The 15739-nt window shown below is 54.5% G+C and overlaps 1 protein-coding gene across 4 annotated transcripts; it reads right to left on the minus strand.

The window, feature by feature from the left end:
- Window positions 1-7699: 7699 nt before the first annotated feature.
- Window positions 7700-12039, minus strand: LOC102420331 (FERM domain-containing protein 8). 4 transcript variants are annotated; one of them, XM_023749175.1, is made up of 2 exons: window positions 10872-11849; window positions 7700-9383 (listed from the first exon to the last, which is right to left on the minus strand). In XM_023749175.1, exons 1-2 carry the CDS (start codon window positions 11065-11067, stop codon window positions 9265-9267), a joined length of 315 nt encoding a protein of 104 aa, XP_023604943.1. In that variant the 5' UTR covers window positions 11068-11849; the 3' UTR covers window positions 7700-9264. The 4 variants fall into 4 exon arrangements, with proteins under 4 accessions (XP_023604943.1, XP_006108822.2, XP_023604942.1 ...); XM_006108760.3 differs by having other exon boundaries at window positions 7701-9383; window positions 10872-11841; XM_023749174.1 differs by having other exon boundaries at window positions 7701-10744; window positions 10872-11841.
- Between the last annotated feature and the right edge of the window lie 3700 nt (window positions 12040-15739).

A 15739-nucleotide genomic window follows, 5' to 3' on the forward strand; every position in this document is an offset into this window, starting at 1 on the left:
GGCTCGTCACTGGGGAGTTGGGGGCGGGGGGGGGGGGCCCGGTCCAGGTCTCCCTCAGCTCCTGCAGGCCTCGGCCCGAGGTCACCTTCGGGGCTCCCCACCCCGGACCTGGGCTCCTTCGGGAAGGGTTCTGTGTGTGCTTTGTCCTCCCTGGATCTCGGCGCCCCGAAGGCCCTGGTGTGTTCCCGGCACAAAGTGGCCCCTGGTAAACGTGTCGAGCAAACAGTCTATGTTTTGTCAAGGCCACTCTGCCCTCTGTGAGCATCTGTGGTATTTGACGGGAGCATCAGCCCCACAAACTCCACGACGGCCGGACCCGGGGGCCTGCCCAGCACTGGGCTCCCAGGTCAGCAGCCAAGGAGACAGGGTGGGCTGCTCCCTGTGGGCTGGGCCAGGAGCTCACAGGAAGGCCTGGGGTGGGCAAGGGAACCAAAGCCAGTAGAAGCTTGAGGGAGAGGGTGTGGGGGGCTGACCTCCCCAGACCCTGGCTGAGTAGCCAACCCCTGCCTGCCATGCTTCCATTTTCTTGTCCTACGTGGGCCAAAAAGGGGCAGGGGAGGCTGGGAGGGCATCCTAAGTGAGGAGAGGACTTCTCACACATTTGACCCATGTCTCCCCTGGGGGCCACAGGGCCTGTGGGCTCGGGGTCCCTGGTGGCCTTTCCTGGCCACTGCCCGGGCAGATCCAATTGGGGTCCACTCCCCTCCTAGGGCCAGGCCTCTAGGAAATTGGATGGTGTCAGTCCCCTGCACCCAGATCTCCAGGATTCCCTGCCACAAACACCCCCAACTCCTGTGCATCGGCCTTCAGTGCCCCAGCCCCACTGACCCTCCTCCCTCAACTTCCCTGAGCCCTGCCCAAGCTGGCCTCCTGCCTGGAGCCAGCTCTGCCCTTCTCCTGCCGGCTCTTCCACTGGCTCCCGGGCACCTCCCTGTGTCCTGCAGCCCTGCTCCTAAGTGCTCACCAGACCCCCCTCTCCCCCAAGCCAAGCACCTGTGTCCTTGCTCCCCAGCCTCCAGCAGAGGGAAGGCTGTGGAGAGGAAGCTGGTTCCCCAGGCCTTGGCTCAGACTGTCCTTGAACCTGGGAAGGAGGTTCTGCTCGGATCCCCTGGGCCCACCTGAGGGGCATTGGTGAGCGAGGCGTGCGTGGTGCCAGGGCTTTCACAGGGAGAGGGAAACCATCAGAGAGGTTCCAGCGGCCCCGAGGCTGCTGACCTTGATGGGGAGGGAGCCCTGTGCTCTCACTGGCCCAGAAAGTCAACAGTCACCACCACCCCCTCCACCAAATGCCAAGGTCAAGTGGGCAGGAGACACAGAAGTCCTAGGGCAGAGCTGGGGTTATTACTGCTTGTGACAAGTAGTTTAAAATAGCCGGAGGGCTCAGTATGGGTGGGGGAGGGAGGCGCTGAGAGACGGGCCTGGACAGCTGGGAAGGGGGAGGACCTGGGCAGTCAGCTCCTGTGGGCGAAGCAGGAGGGAGATGAGCAGTCTCAGGGTGTGCCCACCCACATCCTGGACTCCCCCAATAACCCTACTTTTAAATAGGAAAACTTCACAGGAAAATTTTAAAAATTCCAAAGCAGAATCTGTTTTCAGGACATGGATCCTGACCTTTGAATAATGTGGGTCCCATCACCAAATGAGGAACCTAGGCGAACCCCCCTGTATCGGGTACTCCTGGAGGTCAGGGGTCAGGGACTCCCCCATCATGGATGGGAGGAAGGAGCCAGGGCGCCTGCTCAGCGAGGATGTGGGCAAGCCCCCCGATTCTGCCCCTTGTTTTTCCAGCTGCGTAGGTCGTGTGGGCGGTGCCATCTTGCAGCCTCTGCAGCTGAACTGGAGGAAAGGACGGGCTCAGCTGCCCCCTGCTGGCTGAAGTGGGAGCAGCAACCTGCAGGCAAGGACTGTGGCCGACCCGCAGGGCCAGCCAGCCCTGCACCCCGACCCGGTGCGGCTGGGTCAGGGCACCAAAAGCAGCCAGCCATGGGGCACCAGACTTTTATTACTGTTATTAATTTTTTAAAATAGATATTTATTGATTTCAGAGAAGACGGGAGAGGGAGAGAGAGAAAGAAACATCAATGATGAGAATCACTGATTGGCTGCCTTCTGTACGCCCCCTATTGGGGATCAAGCCCACAACCCAAACATGTGCCCTTGACCAGAATCGAACCTGGGACCTTTCAGTCCGAAGGCCACTCTATCCACTGAGCCAAACCGGCTCGGATGCCAAACAGGCATCCCCATTTTATTTACTTATTTAACCATCTTTTAAAAACTGAAGTCGTGACCCCGGCCTGCCCTGCCACCTGTCCTGGCTGAGGCTGGGTAATCTGCCCGCCTTCTCTGAAACTTGGGGCTGGTTTGGACAGGGAACGAGTGCCAGGCGGCTCCCAGGAGCTGAGGTGGTGATGTCAGTGGTGGAGAATGACCCAGAAACGCCCCAGCCTCAGACGACAGTGGGGTTGCCTGTGTTGATTGTTCAGTGACCTGTTACCTGAGGAGTTAAGGGGTGTCTGGGAGCCACGAAGACCCTGTGCCCCTGCACCGACCCCCATCGGCAATCTCTAGGGGCCTCCTCTGCTCTAGGGGCCTCCAGAGCCAGGTGCTGGCTGAGCCAGGCCTGCTTCTCCAGGCAACAAGGCAGCTGGTATTTTAAAACAACCCTAGATGCATTTTGCATTTACTTACTTTACTTTTTTAAAGATTTCTTTTTAATCCTCTCCTGAAGATATGTTTTATTATTGTTGTTGATTTTAGAGAGAGAGGAAGGGAGAGGGAAGTGGGAGAGACAGAAACATTGATGTGAGAGAGAAACATTGATTGGTTGCCTCCCACACAAGCCCCAACCAGGTGTTGAACCCACAACCTAGGTATGTGTCCTAACAGAGAATTGAACCTGCAGCCTTTTGGTATATGGGACGATGCTCCAACAATTGAGCTACCAGCTGCCAGTTGATATTTTTTAAAAGCCCCAAGACCAAAATAATAAACCATCAGGGTGGTGTTATGGGTTGAATTGTGTGTCCCCCGGTAAAGCTATGTTGAAGCCCAACCCTCAGTGCCTCAGAATGTGACCTTAGCTGGGAATAGGATCATTGCAGGTGTAGTCAGGATGAAGAGAAGGGGAGTGGGTCCCTAGTCCGCTATGACTGGGGTCCTTATGAGGAAGGCCCTGTAAGGACAGACACACACACAGGTGGGGGGGGGCATGTGATAACCCAGGACTTCACCATAGACTGCCAGCAGAACCCCAGAGGCTGAGAGAGGCAGGAGGGACCCCCTACACCTACAGCCTCAGAGCGAGCTTGCGGCTGCCTACACCTTGCAGACTTCTAGCCTCCTGAACTGAGACAATACACTTGTTGTTTAAGCACCCACCCTCATGTACAGTATCCTGTTGAGGCAGCCCCAGGAAACGTGCAGGCGGGAACAAAGGGGGCATGAAATGACCTGGGACCATCAAGTGGGATGAGTGAATGAATGAACCTGACATAACCACAGACAGATGCAGCCATTGCAGGCCAGAGATGCTTTCACATCTGTCACTCAATGTCCCCACTTCACAGACGATGAAACCGGAGCTCAGAGGGCGGACGTTTGATTCCGGTCAGGAGCACCTGCCAACCACCTCCCGCCTCTGCAAACGCTACAGATGTGTGCGCACACGGTGCTCTGCCCCTGGGGTGTGGCCAGATTAGACAGGCATCCCCATTTTATTTACTTATTTATGTATTTTTTAAAATGTATTTTTATTGATTTCAGAGAGGAAGGGGGAGATAGAAACATCAGTGATGAGAATCATTCATCTGCTGCCTCCTGCAGGACCCGCCCCACACTGGGATGGAGCCTACAACCCAGGCATGTGCCCTGACTGGGAATCGAACTGTGACCTCCTGGTTCATAGACTGATGCTCAACCACTGAGCCACACCGGCCCACAGGGGCGACCATCCTCATTTTAGAGAAGAGGAAATGGAAGCCAGGCAGGTGGTAGAACTTGCTTAAGGCTACACAGCAGAGGAGAGGAAAGCTGGACAATGAGCAGGTCCTGGCCCTCCAGGAGAGAAGGTGTGTTGCAGGAGAGACCAGTCTGTTCCCAGGGGACAGCCGTCCCTGCGAAGGGTGAAGGGAATGTGGACAGGTGCTATGCTGGGCAGCCAAGGTGGGGAGGCGGTTGAGGATGCCAGAGGTGAAAGATTGCAGGTGTGTTCTAGAAACGAGTGGAGCCAGTATGTTGTGGGTGAGGACTAACCCAGGACTTCAATAATTGTAGGGTCCTCTGTAAGAAAAAATAATTTTTAAATCCTACTTTTGCAAATTCTACAAAAACCATTGAACACAGTGCCCAAGTCCTTCTAGGGCCTGGGCAGGGGCTCCTGCAAAGGGGTGGGCCCTGAGGCTTGTCCTCTCATTGCAGGTGACTCAGTCTCTGTGTGCCGAGGGCTGGGGACAGGGGCGGGTGGGCGTCCTAGAGTTCACGTTGCCAAACACCTGCTCGGAGCCTGGATTTCAGCTGGTGCCGCCTCGTGGGGATGCGTAAACCAGGGCTCACCCTCGGGCACCCACAGTGCAGGCAGCACACAGTGTGAGAGCAGGCAGCACACAGTGTGAGTGCAGGCAGCACAGTGTGAGAGCAGGCAGCACACAGTGTGAGAGCAGGCAGCACACAGTGTGAGTGCAGGCAGCACACAGTGTGAGTGCAGGCAGCACAGTGTGAGAGCAGGCAGCACACAGTGTGAGAGCAGGCAGCACACAGTGTGAGTGCAGGCAGCACACAGTGTGAGTGCAGGCAGCACAGTGTGAGAGCAGGCAGAGCGCTTCAGGGACCAGGAAGCGACTCCCGGGGGACCCTTCCCAGTTGGGCTCCCGCTCCCTTTGGCCCCTCAGGGTGCCTGGAACTGGGATCACAAACTGAGAGGCCTCCCCCAGCACCCAACCTCTCCCCCTACCTGCTGGCTCCCTCTACAGGCCACACTGGGTGGTTTCTAGGGGTCAGCTGGTCTCCAGCTGCACCTGGAGCATGTGGCCGTGGGCAGATGCAAGCAGAGCAGTGAAGGCGGAACTGAGCCTAGAACGGGGCTGGGGGGCAGGAGAGGAGGATGTAGTGAGGTGGTCCGGGTGGGCAGTGTCCTATCCTCTCCCCTGTGGTGCTGGGAGGCACAGAGAGCACAAAGCCCTTCTGTGGAGGAGCCCACTGAGGACTGAAATGGGGGGCATGTGTGCATGCGTGCATGCGCACGTGTAGACACACTTTCTGAACTTATGCCCAAAAAACAACTGGGTATCAGTGGAGACTGGGCTGTGGTCCAGGGAGGAGGCCTGGGCAGAGTGAGCCAGTCAGAAAGGGTGTCTGGAGCAGGAGCTCCTCCATGGTGCTGGGAGGGGGTCCCCCAGTCAGCCTGAGCCTCCACACAGACACGCAGCCACTCGGCTCACCTGGCCACCAGCACAGGGGGTGCGAGGACCGAGGATGCCTGGTCAGAGAGGAGGTAAATGAGCACAAAGCAGGGAGGGCCACAGTGAAAGTGGGGGTGTGGTAGGCAGAAGCAAGGCTCCCAAGATCCTGTGTCCTAATCCCTGGAGCCTGTGAATCAGAATTTACAGACAAAGAGGAATTAAGGACCCTCTTGGGCCTTCTTACCCTGACCATCTCTCAAGATCAGAAAACCTCACTCTGGCTGCTCCGTGGCACTCAGTACGGGAGCCCAAGCCCGAGGGCTGCATTCCTTGCCGCATCTTCTCTCCATATAAAAGGCTAATATGCTAAGTGTCCGTCCGGATAATGCTGTCACATAGCAACACCCGGCTTCCTCTCCCTAGCGACCACTAGCCTCCTTGCAGTTTCTTCAGCCCAGGAACAGGACTTGCTTTATAGCCAGGTGCAAACATTTCACACTGTAACCAAATGTCTTTGAAGTGTTTTCCGTGCCTCATCTCATTTGATCCTCACAGAAGTCCTGGAGTAGGTAGATAGGAGACTCGGTGGAATCCTAGTTTCTTTTCATTAGCCAGAAAACAGAGATTTAGCAAGTTTAGAAACTGGACCTGACTGAAAAGAACTGATGGACCTTGAAAATGACTTCAGGTTTTCTCACTGCACAGAATATAGTCAAACACGGCTGCAGTTAAATATTTTACCCGTTGTTCTCCCTGCGTGATCTACAATAATAATCTGCTTCGTGTTGATATTTACTGCTGTGTTGCTGACAATTACCTGAAAGAGAAGTTGGGGTGCTTCACTGGGCTGGAAAAAGTTTAGCTACATCAGAAAGCAGGTCTAATTTATCAAGTTTATTCTATATCTATAAGAGGCTAAGTTGACTCACGCATGCACAATACATATAAAGCTCTCACTAGCGCCAATGGCTCACGTGTGTTTTGACCTGTCATTGTTGATCATGAATTTGGTTGACACTTCTTTATAGAGAAAGGGCAAATAGCAATATTAAAGTATTTCTTCTAATTAATTTCCTTTCAATGTGCACGAATCTGTGCACCGGGCCACTAGTAGTTAATAAAAAGCCAACACACAGCTGCGATCAGCTCCCAGGCTGTAAGTTTCCCGGCAAAGAGGAATTCAGTAGCTAACCAGCTGACTGTAGGGAGATGCGGACTCTCCACCTTGGCCCAGTGCAGTAATAACCACAAGGGTCCTAACCCTGGACGTGGAGGGCAGAGGGGAGTCGGAGAAAGAGGTGTGAGGAGGGACAGTCAGTGCAGGCTGAGGACGCCCGTCTCCTTCCCCGGCTTGAAGGTGGAGGGAGGGGCCACGAGCCAAGGAGCGCAGGCGGCCTCTGGAAGCTGGAACAGCAAACAGGTTCTTGCCTCGAGCACGGAATGCAGCCCTGCCCACACCCTCATCTCAGCCAGTGAGTTCATTTCAGACTTCTGACCTCCAGGACTGAGACGGTGAGTGAGCTGTTTTGAGCCACCAAGGTTGTGGTCACTGGTTACAGCAGCCACAGGAAACTAACCTAGTGGAGAGGGCAGAGGGGCCTGGGTAGAGGAAGGGCTCCAGGCCTGCCAGGCCCCAGGTCGATGGTGCTCCTTGAACCACCAAGATGGGGTGTCTGTGCCATCGGCAGGCGCAGCCTCTCAGATGAGCCCCGTTCTCTTTCCAGCTTTCCGGGCACAGGACTTCCCCAACCTCCAGATGATGCTCACCCACAGGAGCAACGCCCAGGTCATCCTGTTGTGCAGCTTCCTGTGGGGTCCACAGCGCTCCAGAGGCCGGCCTGACGCCGTCCTTGCCCAACAGGATCTGTGAGAAACAAACTGCCCCTGCCCTGGCCCTGGCCCTGGGCATGGGGAGCCCTCAGGGAGGGTCAAGAATCGCCCACACCTCCTGGGTTCTCTGCCATCTCCCGAGACACTGCCCTGGGCCCCACCCCCAGGTGTGAGGAGGCACCTGGTGACAGGTGGCTCAGGGCCACAGGACAGGGACAAGGGCCCAGCAGCCTGTCACTCCCTGTTCCCCGGCTCCCCGCAGAGCTCCTGCCTTGGTTCCCACCATGAACCCCCAAACCTCTCTTGGACCTTCTTACTGACCAACCACCAAGATTGGAAAACTGCACTCGGGCTGCTCCGTGGTGCAGCAGGGAGCCCGAGGGCTGCATCCCTGGTGCATAGTCAATAAAAAGCCAACACGCTGCTGTGATCAGCTCCCAGGCTGTAATCGCACACTCATTACTCATATCATAAACACCAAAGCTGCTGGAAACAGATTTTATTATTAATAAGTCACATGGTACAAAACAATCAGAATATTCAAAGGACATTTAGTAAAAGGCTTTGTCCAAAGGACAGGCAGAAAAGGTTAAGACACAATGGATGCTTAGAAAACAGGAGAAAGACAGGAATAAAAACAAGTAATTTGTGTACACACACACCCGTCACACCCACATGCCCCCTGGGCCCATCAGATAAGAATTCACTTGGCATCAGAACAGTGTGTGGGACTAGAGGACCAGAGGGCTGGGAGCCAGACGGCGGGCAGCCGGGGAGGTGAGTGACTCCAGGCTGGGGCACCTATTCATTATGACAAATAAGGAAGTCCCTGCTGCCCGAGGCAAGCCCACCTCACACACCTGGAGTGTCGAACGTCATCAAGGGAGGAGGTGGCTCTGGCATCTGGAGACAGGCGGTTGGCATTTCCTCGCCCACATCCCGCCAGGAAGGGGAGACAACGCGAGCCCTGTGCTGGCTGAGCCGGTGCCTCTTCCCTGCGCAAAGTCCCAGGAAGCTGAGCCAGGCCCCCCGCAGAGGAGCCCAGGGCCGGGGAGGAGCTCCTGGGCTGGCCATGCCCAGCGCCACATTCACCTTGGCCATTTGTTCCCAAGAAAGCGACCGGCTGCTGGGGTGGAACTTCCCGCATGGCCGGCCCCCAGGGCCAGGCCCGATGGTCACCTCTGAGGGGGGGCCGGGCCCTGAGGGTGTGGGGTTCTCTTGAGTTGCCCCAGAGTTTACAGGCTTCAAGGAACCAAAGCAGACGAGTAAAAACCAAAACAAACCTGAAGCCCCGGGGAATTGGGAGCTTCTCCGAGTGGGGGTGGGGGTGGGGGTCTGTGGGCCTGCTGGTCCCGGACAGCCCCTGCAGCAGTGACATCACCAGAGCTAGCAAAGAGGCACTTTCCTGCTGGTCAGTGTCTCCTGCCCACGAGAGAGGCCTGAGTGAAGGGCACAGGGTGCCCCTGCTGAGCGGGGCCCTGCCCGGCTCCCTCGTTCCATCCAGCCAGGGAGGGATGAGTGCGGGCCTCTCCTTCCGTTCCTGCCACCTGCCATGGTTCAGCTCTGGAGGCCCCAGCCACCCCGACAGGGACGGCCGCCTGGCAGCAGGCGTGGAATGCCGGCCAACGAAATGCGGGGATGTGGTCACCAAAGTCCAGGGAATAGACCAAAGACACACTCTGGACCTGCAGGTCCCAAGCCCTATTCCTTGACCTTCTGTCATGGGAGCCGCCAGTGGGGGCTTCAGAGCAGGGGACGCTGTCCATCTTGAGAGGGGCACACAGGCGAGTCCCTGGGTGAAAGGGGGAGACTGGCTGATCAGATGGTCCTGAGATGGCAGCGGGGCCCACAGTGCAGAAGGGCAGGCTGGAGAGGGACCGTGTGGGATCCCTGAGCCAGCTGGGCACAGCCCAGGCACCACCCCAAGCACAGAAGTCCCTGCTCCACGCGTCGAGGTAGCCTTCTTCCCAACTCGAGGGCCACCCCTGGCCCTGCCCTCCTGCGCCCGCCTCCTGCCGGCACTGGCACTGCGGCCTCAGCTCTGCTCCGGGCGCTCGCTGGGCTGCACCACGGTGTAGCTCCCCTGGCCCAGGGAGAGCTGCCGGCTGAAGAAGGACGTGGTGCGCTTCGGTTTCACCGGCTTGATCTGCTCGCCTGTCGGGGAGTGAGGACCGCACTGAGGAGAGGGCTTCCCGGGAGGGCGCAGCCCCCAGGAAGCCTGGTTTGGGCTGAGCTCCCCTCTTCACATCTGCCAACTTTCTGGCCTCACTCCCCCACCCCCACTCTTCCACCTGACGGGATGGGTGTGTGGACGTGTCACCAGCCCCCAATCAGAGGCAAATCAGTGTTTGAGTTGGATGCGGGGCCAGCCGTGGTATCTGAGGAGCTTTTGCTAAAACCTATTCAAGAACAGACCGAAGAAACCAAGCACCTGCAACCTGCAGGACGGCTGAAGGTGAGCCTCCACGAGGCAAAAGAACTCTTACAAGTTCACAATTTCAAGCAGGTGGCCAAGGTCAACACCAACAGCCACAAGTCATGTTGCTACGGAACCTGTGATAGGATGCGGTAGAAATGGCATTCCACCTCTGTGATCTTCCTCACCCTAAGCTGTAAGCCCAGCCTAATCCTGAGAAAAACATCAAACTCCAGTGAAGGGGATCCTACAATGTCCCTGACCAGCCCCCCACAGCTGCCAAGGTCATCAAAAGGAGTCAGAAACGGTCACAGCCAAGAGCAGCCTAATACACGTGACAACTGAACGCAGTGTGGGGTCCAGATGGTTCATGAACTAAAAAAGACACGAGGCTACACTAAGGACTTCAGTTAATAATACAATCAGCCCTAGCTTGTTTGGCTCAGTGGATAGAGCATCGGCCTGCGGACTGGACTGAAAGGTCCGGGTTCGATTCCAGTCAAGGGCACATGCCTGGGTCGCAGGCTTGATCCCCAGTGTGGGGTGTGCAGGAGGCAGCCAATCAATGATTCTCTTTCATCATTGATGTTTCTATCTCTCTCCCCCTCTCCCTGTCTCTCTGAAATCAATAAAAACAAACAAACTACAATATCAATATTGGTTCATTAATTACAATATATATGCCATGTTAATGGAAGATGTTAATTTTTAAAAATTAAGCAAAAAAAGGAAAACAGGCAACATAAGTGAACAGTAATTCATAAAGAAAACAGAAATGATCCAGCACATAAAAATGGTCGAACTTCACTAGAATTCAAACAGCAACCCACACGCATCTCTCCCTGGACAGTAACACTCACCACCTCCCAGACGTGAAAGACTAGAAACTCCCGGTGCCCGCGCGCCAGTGTGGGTGCAGAGACGACGACCTCATTGTGAGAGGCAATGCGGACTTCACCAGCCCTTCCAGGGTCCTGTCCGCTGCAGACACTGGGAGTTTCTAGTCTTCACGCCTGGACAGTCCTGTGTGAACACGTCTGTGGACGCAGCACTGAGAAGGGGCAGAGCAGGGCTCTGACCGCCAGGACCCCAGAGGCCTCTGTTCGGATCACAGAGCTCAGATGTGACGCTCACACCCAGCCCTCCTCTCGGCCAGAGGCTCCCGGCCCCCCCTCCCCTCGAGCTCCCCGGGGCCTGCATACTTGTACCATGAAGAGGTCACTCACCCTCCTCCACATAGTCGATGGTGGAGAGGTGCTGGATCCGGCTGCACACCACGCTGCCCTGTCTGCGTAGCTGGGGGCGCTGAGTGGGAGGTGGCAAGGAGCCGGGGGCGGAGGAGGGGCCGGAGGCGCCCTCCTGGGGGGCAGCGGGCTCTGAGGCCTGGCTCAGCTCGATGCAGTACTCGATGAGGCTGCTCATCAGTTCAGCCTGGGGAGGGGAGAGGCCAGCGTGAGGACTGGAAGGGGAGCCAGGGCCAGGCCCAGCCTTTCAGCCCCTGCAGAGCGAGGAGCCAGATGGCTGTCCCTGCCCCTCTCTAGTGGGGGAGGCACATGAGGAAGCAAATACCATTCACACAAGAAAGCCAGTGGGGGCAGGAGCTCTGTGGGCCTGCGGGCAGGGCAGGCGTCCCACCTGAGGTGATGTTAGGGGTCCGTCCTGGGGCATGAGTAGGGGCCCCAGGTCTGGGAGGTGGGTGGGAAAGAGAACATTCTACTTCGGAGGCACAGGTTGGGAAGGCAGCGGCCGCAGCGGTCAGGGCAGGCGGGGAAAGAAGCCCACTGCTATGGAGAGGATGAGATGCGGAGGGGAGGACGGGGCCAGGCAGGCCTTTGGGCTGAAGGAACTGCATGTGTGTTGGCCGGGAAAAGCCTGCAGGCCCATGAGGGGAGGAAGGCGGCAGTGAGGTCACAGGGGAGGGGTGGGTGGCTCCCTCTGAGCACATTCTTCAAAAGTGAAGCCTTCTCAACAAATGTGAAACAACACATCCTATACAATAAAAGCCTAATATGCAAATCGACCGAATGGTGGAAGGACTGATTGGTGGGGGGCAGGGCTGGCGAGCAGGCAGTGCCAGCCCAGCCAAGATGGGTGCCAGAGGGAAAGGATGGCGATCAGGGGGCAGCAATGACCCCGGCGGCGACCAGCAGCGGCGTAGGGGCGATTGGGGGGCGGGGCAAGCTGCTCATCACCCTATTGCCCTGCCAGTCGCCTCCTGCAGAGGGAGGTCACTGGTAGCGGTGGTGGCAGCAGGGTAATGAGGGGTGGGGCCGGCCGCTCACCAACTGGAGCCATCCCCTGATCGCCTGGCGGTTGCCTCCTGCAGAGGGAGGCCACTGGTGATGGCGGCGATTGGCCCACTGGTCACCTCCCACAGAGGGAGGCCAGACTGCGGCTTAGGCCACTTCCCCTGGGGAGCCATCAGTGGGACATCCCCGAGGGCTCCCAGATTGCAAGAGAGCGCAGGCCGGGCTGAGGGACCCCCCCACCCCCGCAAGTGCATGAATTTTCATGCACCAGGCCTCTAGTCTATATATATAAAAGGCCAATATGCTAAGTGTCCCTCCAACCGTCCGACGGGTCACTAAGATGCACACTGACTACCAGGGGGCAGACGCTCAACGCAGGAGCTGCCTTGACATGCACTGGCCATTTACAAAGAAACAGCACTGTGGACCTGGCGCTGACAAAGCAACACTCAGCTTCCCCCAAGTGGGACACAGGCCCCACCACCACTCTGGAGTGACAGCCCACCAAATCGCAGCCAACACTGCCGAGACCCCATGGCGCAAAATGTGGCCCACAGCCCAGCCCAGCCCGAAACAGTCGCTGTGGGCGCCAGGTAATGATGTCACGTAGCAACGCCCGGCTTCCTCTCCCTAGCAACTAGCCTCCTTGGAGTTTCTTCAGCTAAGGAACACAACTTGCTTTATAGCCAGGTGCAAACATTTTACACTTTAACCAAATGCCTGTGAAGCGTTTTCCGTGCCTCATCTCATTTGATCCTCACAGAAGTCCTGGAGTAGGTAGATAGGAGACTCGGTAGAATCCTAGTTTCTTTTCATTAGCCAGAAAACGGAGATTTACAAAGTTTAGAAACTTGACCTGACTGAAAAGAAGTAAGAACTGTGGACCTTGAAAATCAGGTTTTCTCACTGTGCAGAATATAGTTAAACACTGCTGCAGTTAACATATTTTACCATTTGTCCTCCCTGCGTGATCTACAATAATAATCTGCTTCATGTTGATATTTACTGCTGTGTTGCTGACAATTACCTGAAAGAGAAGTTGGGGTGCTTCCCTGGGCTGGAAAAAGTTTAGCTACATCAGAAAGCAGGTCTAATTAAGCAAGTTTATTCTATATCTATAAGAGGCTAAGTTGATTAGCGCATGCACGATACATATAAAGCTCTTGCTGGCGCCAATCACACGTGTGTGTTTCGATCTGTTATTATCGATCGTGAATTTGGTTGACACTTCTATTATAGAGAAACATTTCTTCTAATTAATTGCCTTTCAATGTGCACGAATCCGTGCACCAGGCCACTAGTGTTGATATCAAAGGAAAAGTGCTCAAATGTTGGTAAGCACAGTCTGGGCATAGGGCAGGGATGTCAGGGGGCTGACAGATCCACAGACAGAAAGCTGTCAGTGGGGGGTGTCCCTGTCAGGCAACACGTGTACTGGGGGCCCACCTTGTGCCAGGCACTGCTGTAGGCAGTGAGATACAGCAGGGACTCCCAAGAAGAGAACCCACTGTGGGCGGCAGGGTGGCCCCCTGGTGACAGATGTGGTCTGGACCTGCCTACCCACAGTGCAGCCTGAGCCTCTCAGAGCAACGCAACCCACCCTGGGCCCAAACCCTGCATGGTCCAGAAGGAAGAGCCAGCGTCCTGTTCTCCAGACCCGCCTCCTTTCCCCACCAAGGGAGTGGGCAGTGGGCTGGGCAGGCGGGACAGAGGGCTCTGAGCTTCAGCACAAAGGAAAGCCCTCCAAGTTCCTCTAGCACAGTGTGAGGCTCCTGAGCTCAGGGCGAGAGCCATTACAACAGCCACATTCAGCACAATTTACTATCCATTCACGATAAAACGCAGCAAGCCAGGAACAGAGGGCACTTCCTGTTCATCTATGAAACACCCACAGCTAACACCACACGTATGAGAGCGGGACTGAACGCTCTTAAGATCAGGAGCAACTCAGGATGTCTGCTCGCAGGGACTCAACTCTACTGGGGGCCCGAGTGACTGCCATCAGGCCAGACAAGAGGCACGCAGACTGGGAAGTCAGACACCCCTGTCCCTACTCACAGACGACAAAAGTGTCAACAGAGAAAATCTACAAAAAGCTACTAGAACTAGTGAGTGAGTTTAACAAGCTTGTAGGACATAGGACGTGTGGGTAACAGAAGCAACTGCATTTCTATATACCACAATGAACACCTGGAAATTGAAGTTATTGAAGTTTAAAACACACCACCTACTATGCAGTTTCAAAAAGCTGCATAGCACCAAAAAGAAAAAAGAGAAAAAGAAATAGGGATAAATCTAATAGAAGACGTACAAGATTTATGTGCCAAAAACTATATTAGTGGAAGAAATCAAAGACCAATAAGTGGAGACAATACAAATAAATGACCTGGATGACTTAAAAACATCTCTGCAAAAGACACTGTTAGGAAAACGAAAAGTCAAGACACAGACTGAAAGAACACTCCCGCAAAACCCACATCTGGTAAGGGACTGGTATGCAGACTATGTAACAAGCTCACTACTCAGTAAGAAAACAAATAACTCAATAAACAAAGGACAAATCATTTCAGTAGACACTCCATCAAAAGAGACGTATGGACAGCAAATAAATACATGAAAAGATGATCACATCATTAGTCGTTAGGAAAATGCAAAGTAAAACCACAATGCGTCTCTCTCCCTCCCTTCCTCTCTCTCTAAAAATCAATGGAAAAATATCCCTAGTTACGATTCACAAAACACACACACACACACACACACACACACACACACACACAAAATCCCCACATAAATGACACATCACTATTACAGACACTGGTGGAAACGCAAAATAGGACAGTCGCTTAGAAAACAGTCTGATAGTGTCTAGTAAAGCCAATCACATGTTTATCATATAACCCAGCAATCCACCCCCACGTGTTTACAGAAGAGAAATGAAGGCATAAGACACCGGCAAAAGCCTGTGCACAAATGTTACAGCACCTTTATTCACAAACCCCCAAACTAGAAACAATCCTAGCATCCTCCCACGGGTGAAGAGCTCCCCTGCAGTACATCCACACAGTACTCAACAACAACACAAAGGAACGCAATGGGGGTGAATCTCGCAGCATGAAGCTGAGGGAGAGCCAGGCCCGGAAGGCTGCACACAGTGTGGGTACCGTAGGGCTGTACCACCATTTATTTTCATCAATTCACAGGTGATGACATTTGTGTTGTTTCCAATTCTTTGGTTATTATAAACGAAGCTGCTCTGAACACTGCAAGTCTTTCTGTGAAACATCTTCGTTTCTCTTGGGTAAATGTGTTGGCATTGTATGATAAACATATTTATAGGACATTTTGGAGAAAGAAAAATTCTAGGGATAGCGAAGGGGAGGTGTCAAATAGCAGAAGAAGAGATAACTCTGCAATCAGAAGAGGAATGTACAAAACCATTTTAAAAAGGCAACTCCAAAGGAAAACTGGTGAAAGACTTCAACGAAGAGTCTATCCAGATGATGAATGAAGATATAAAAGGTGCTGAACATCCTCACTGGGGGGTGATGGGGAATGCCAACTAAAACCATAGAGAGCTTTGGGGTGACAGAAATAATGCCAATAAAAAACGGGCAAAAGATGTGAATGGCTGGTGCAGCTCAGTTGGTTTGCGTGTCATCCCACACACCGAAAGGTGGCGGGTTCAATTCCTGGTCAGGGCACATACCCAGGTTTCAGGTTCAATCCACAGTCGGGGCTTGTGCAGGAGGCAATCAATCAATGTCTGTCTGTCTCTCTCTCTCTCAAAAAAAAAAAAAAAAAAAAAAAAAAAAAATATATATATATATATATATATATATATATAT

Source organism: Myotis lucifugus, unplaced genomic scaffold (genome assembly GCF_000147115.1).
Source record: "Myotis lucifugus unplaced genomic scaffold, Myoluc2.0 scaffold_3417, whole genome shotgun sequence".
Taxonomy (NCBI): Eukaryota; Metazoa; Chordata; class Mammalia; order Chiroptera; family Vespertilionidae; genus Myotis; species Myotis lucifugus.

Coding starts and splice junctions, on each gene's coding strand:
- LOC102420331 (XM_006108760.3), bottom strand. CDS start 8,952: ATGACAGAAGGTCAAGGAATAGGGCTTGGGACCTGCAGGTCCAGAGTG.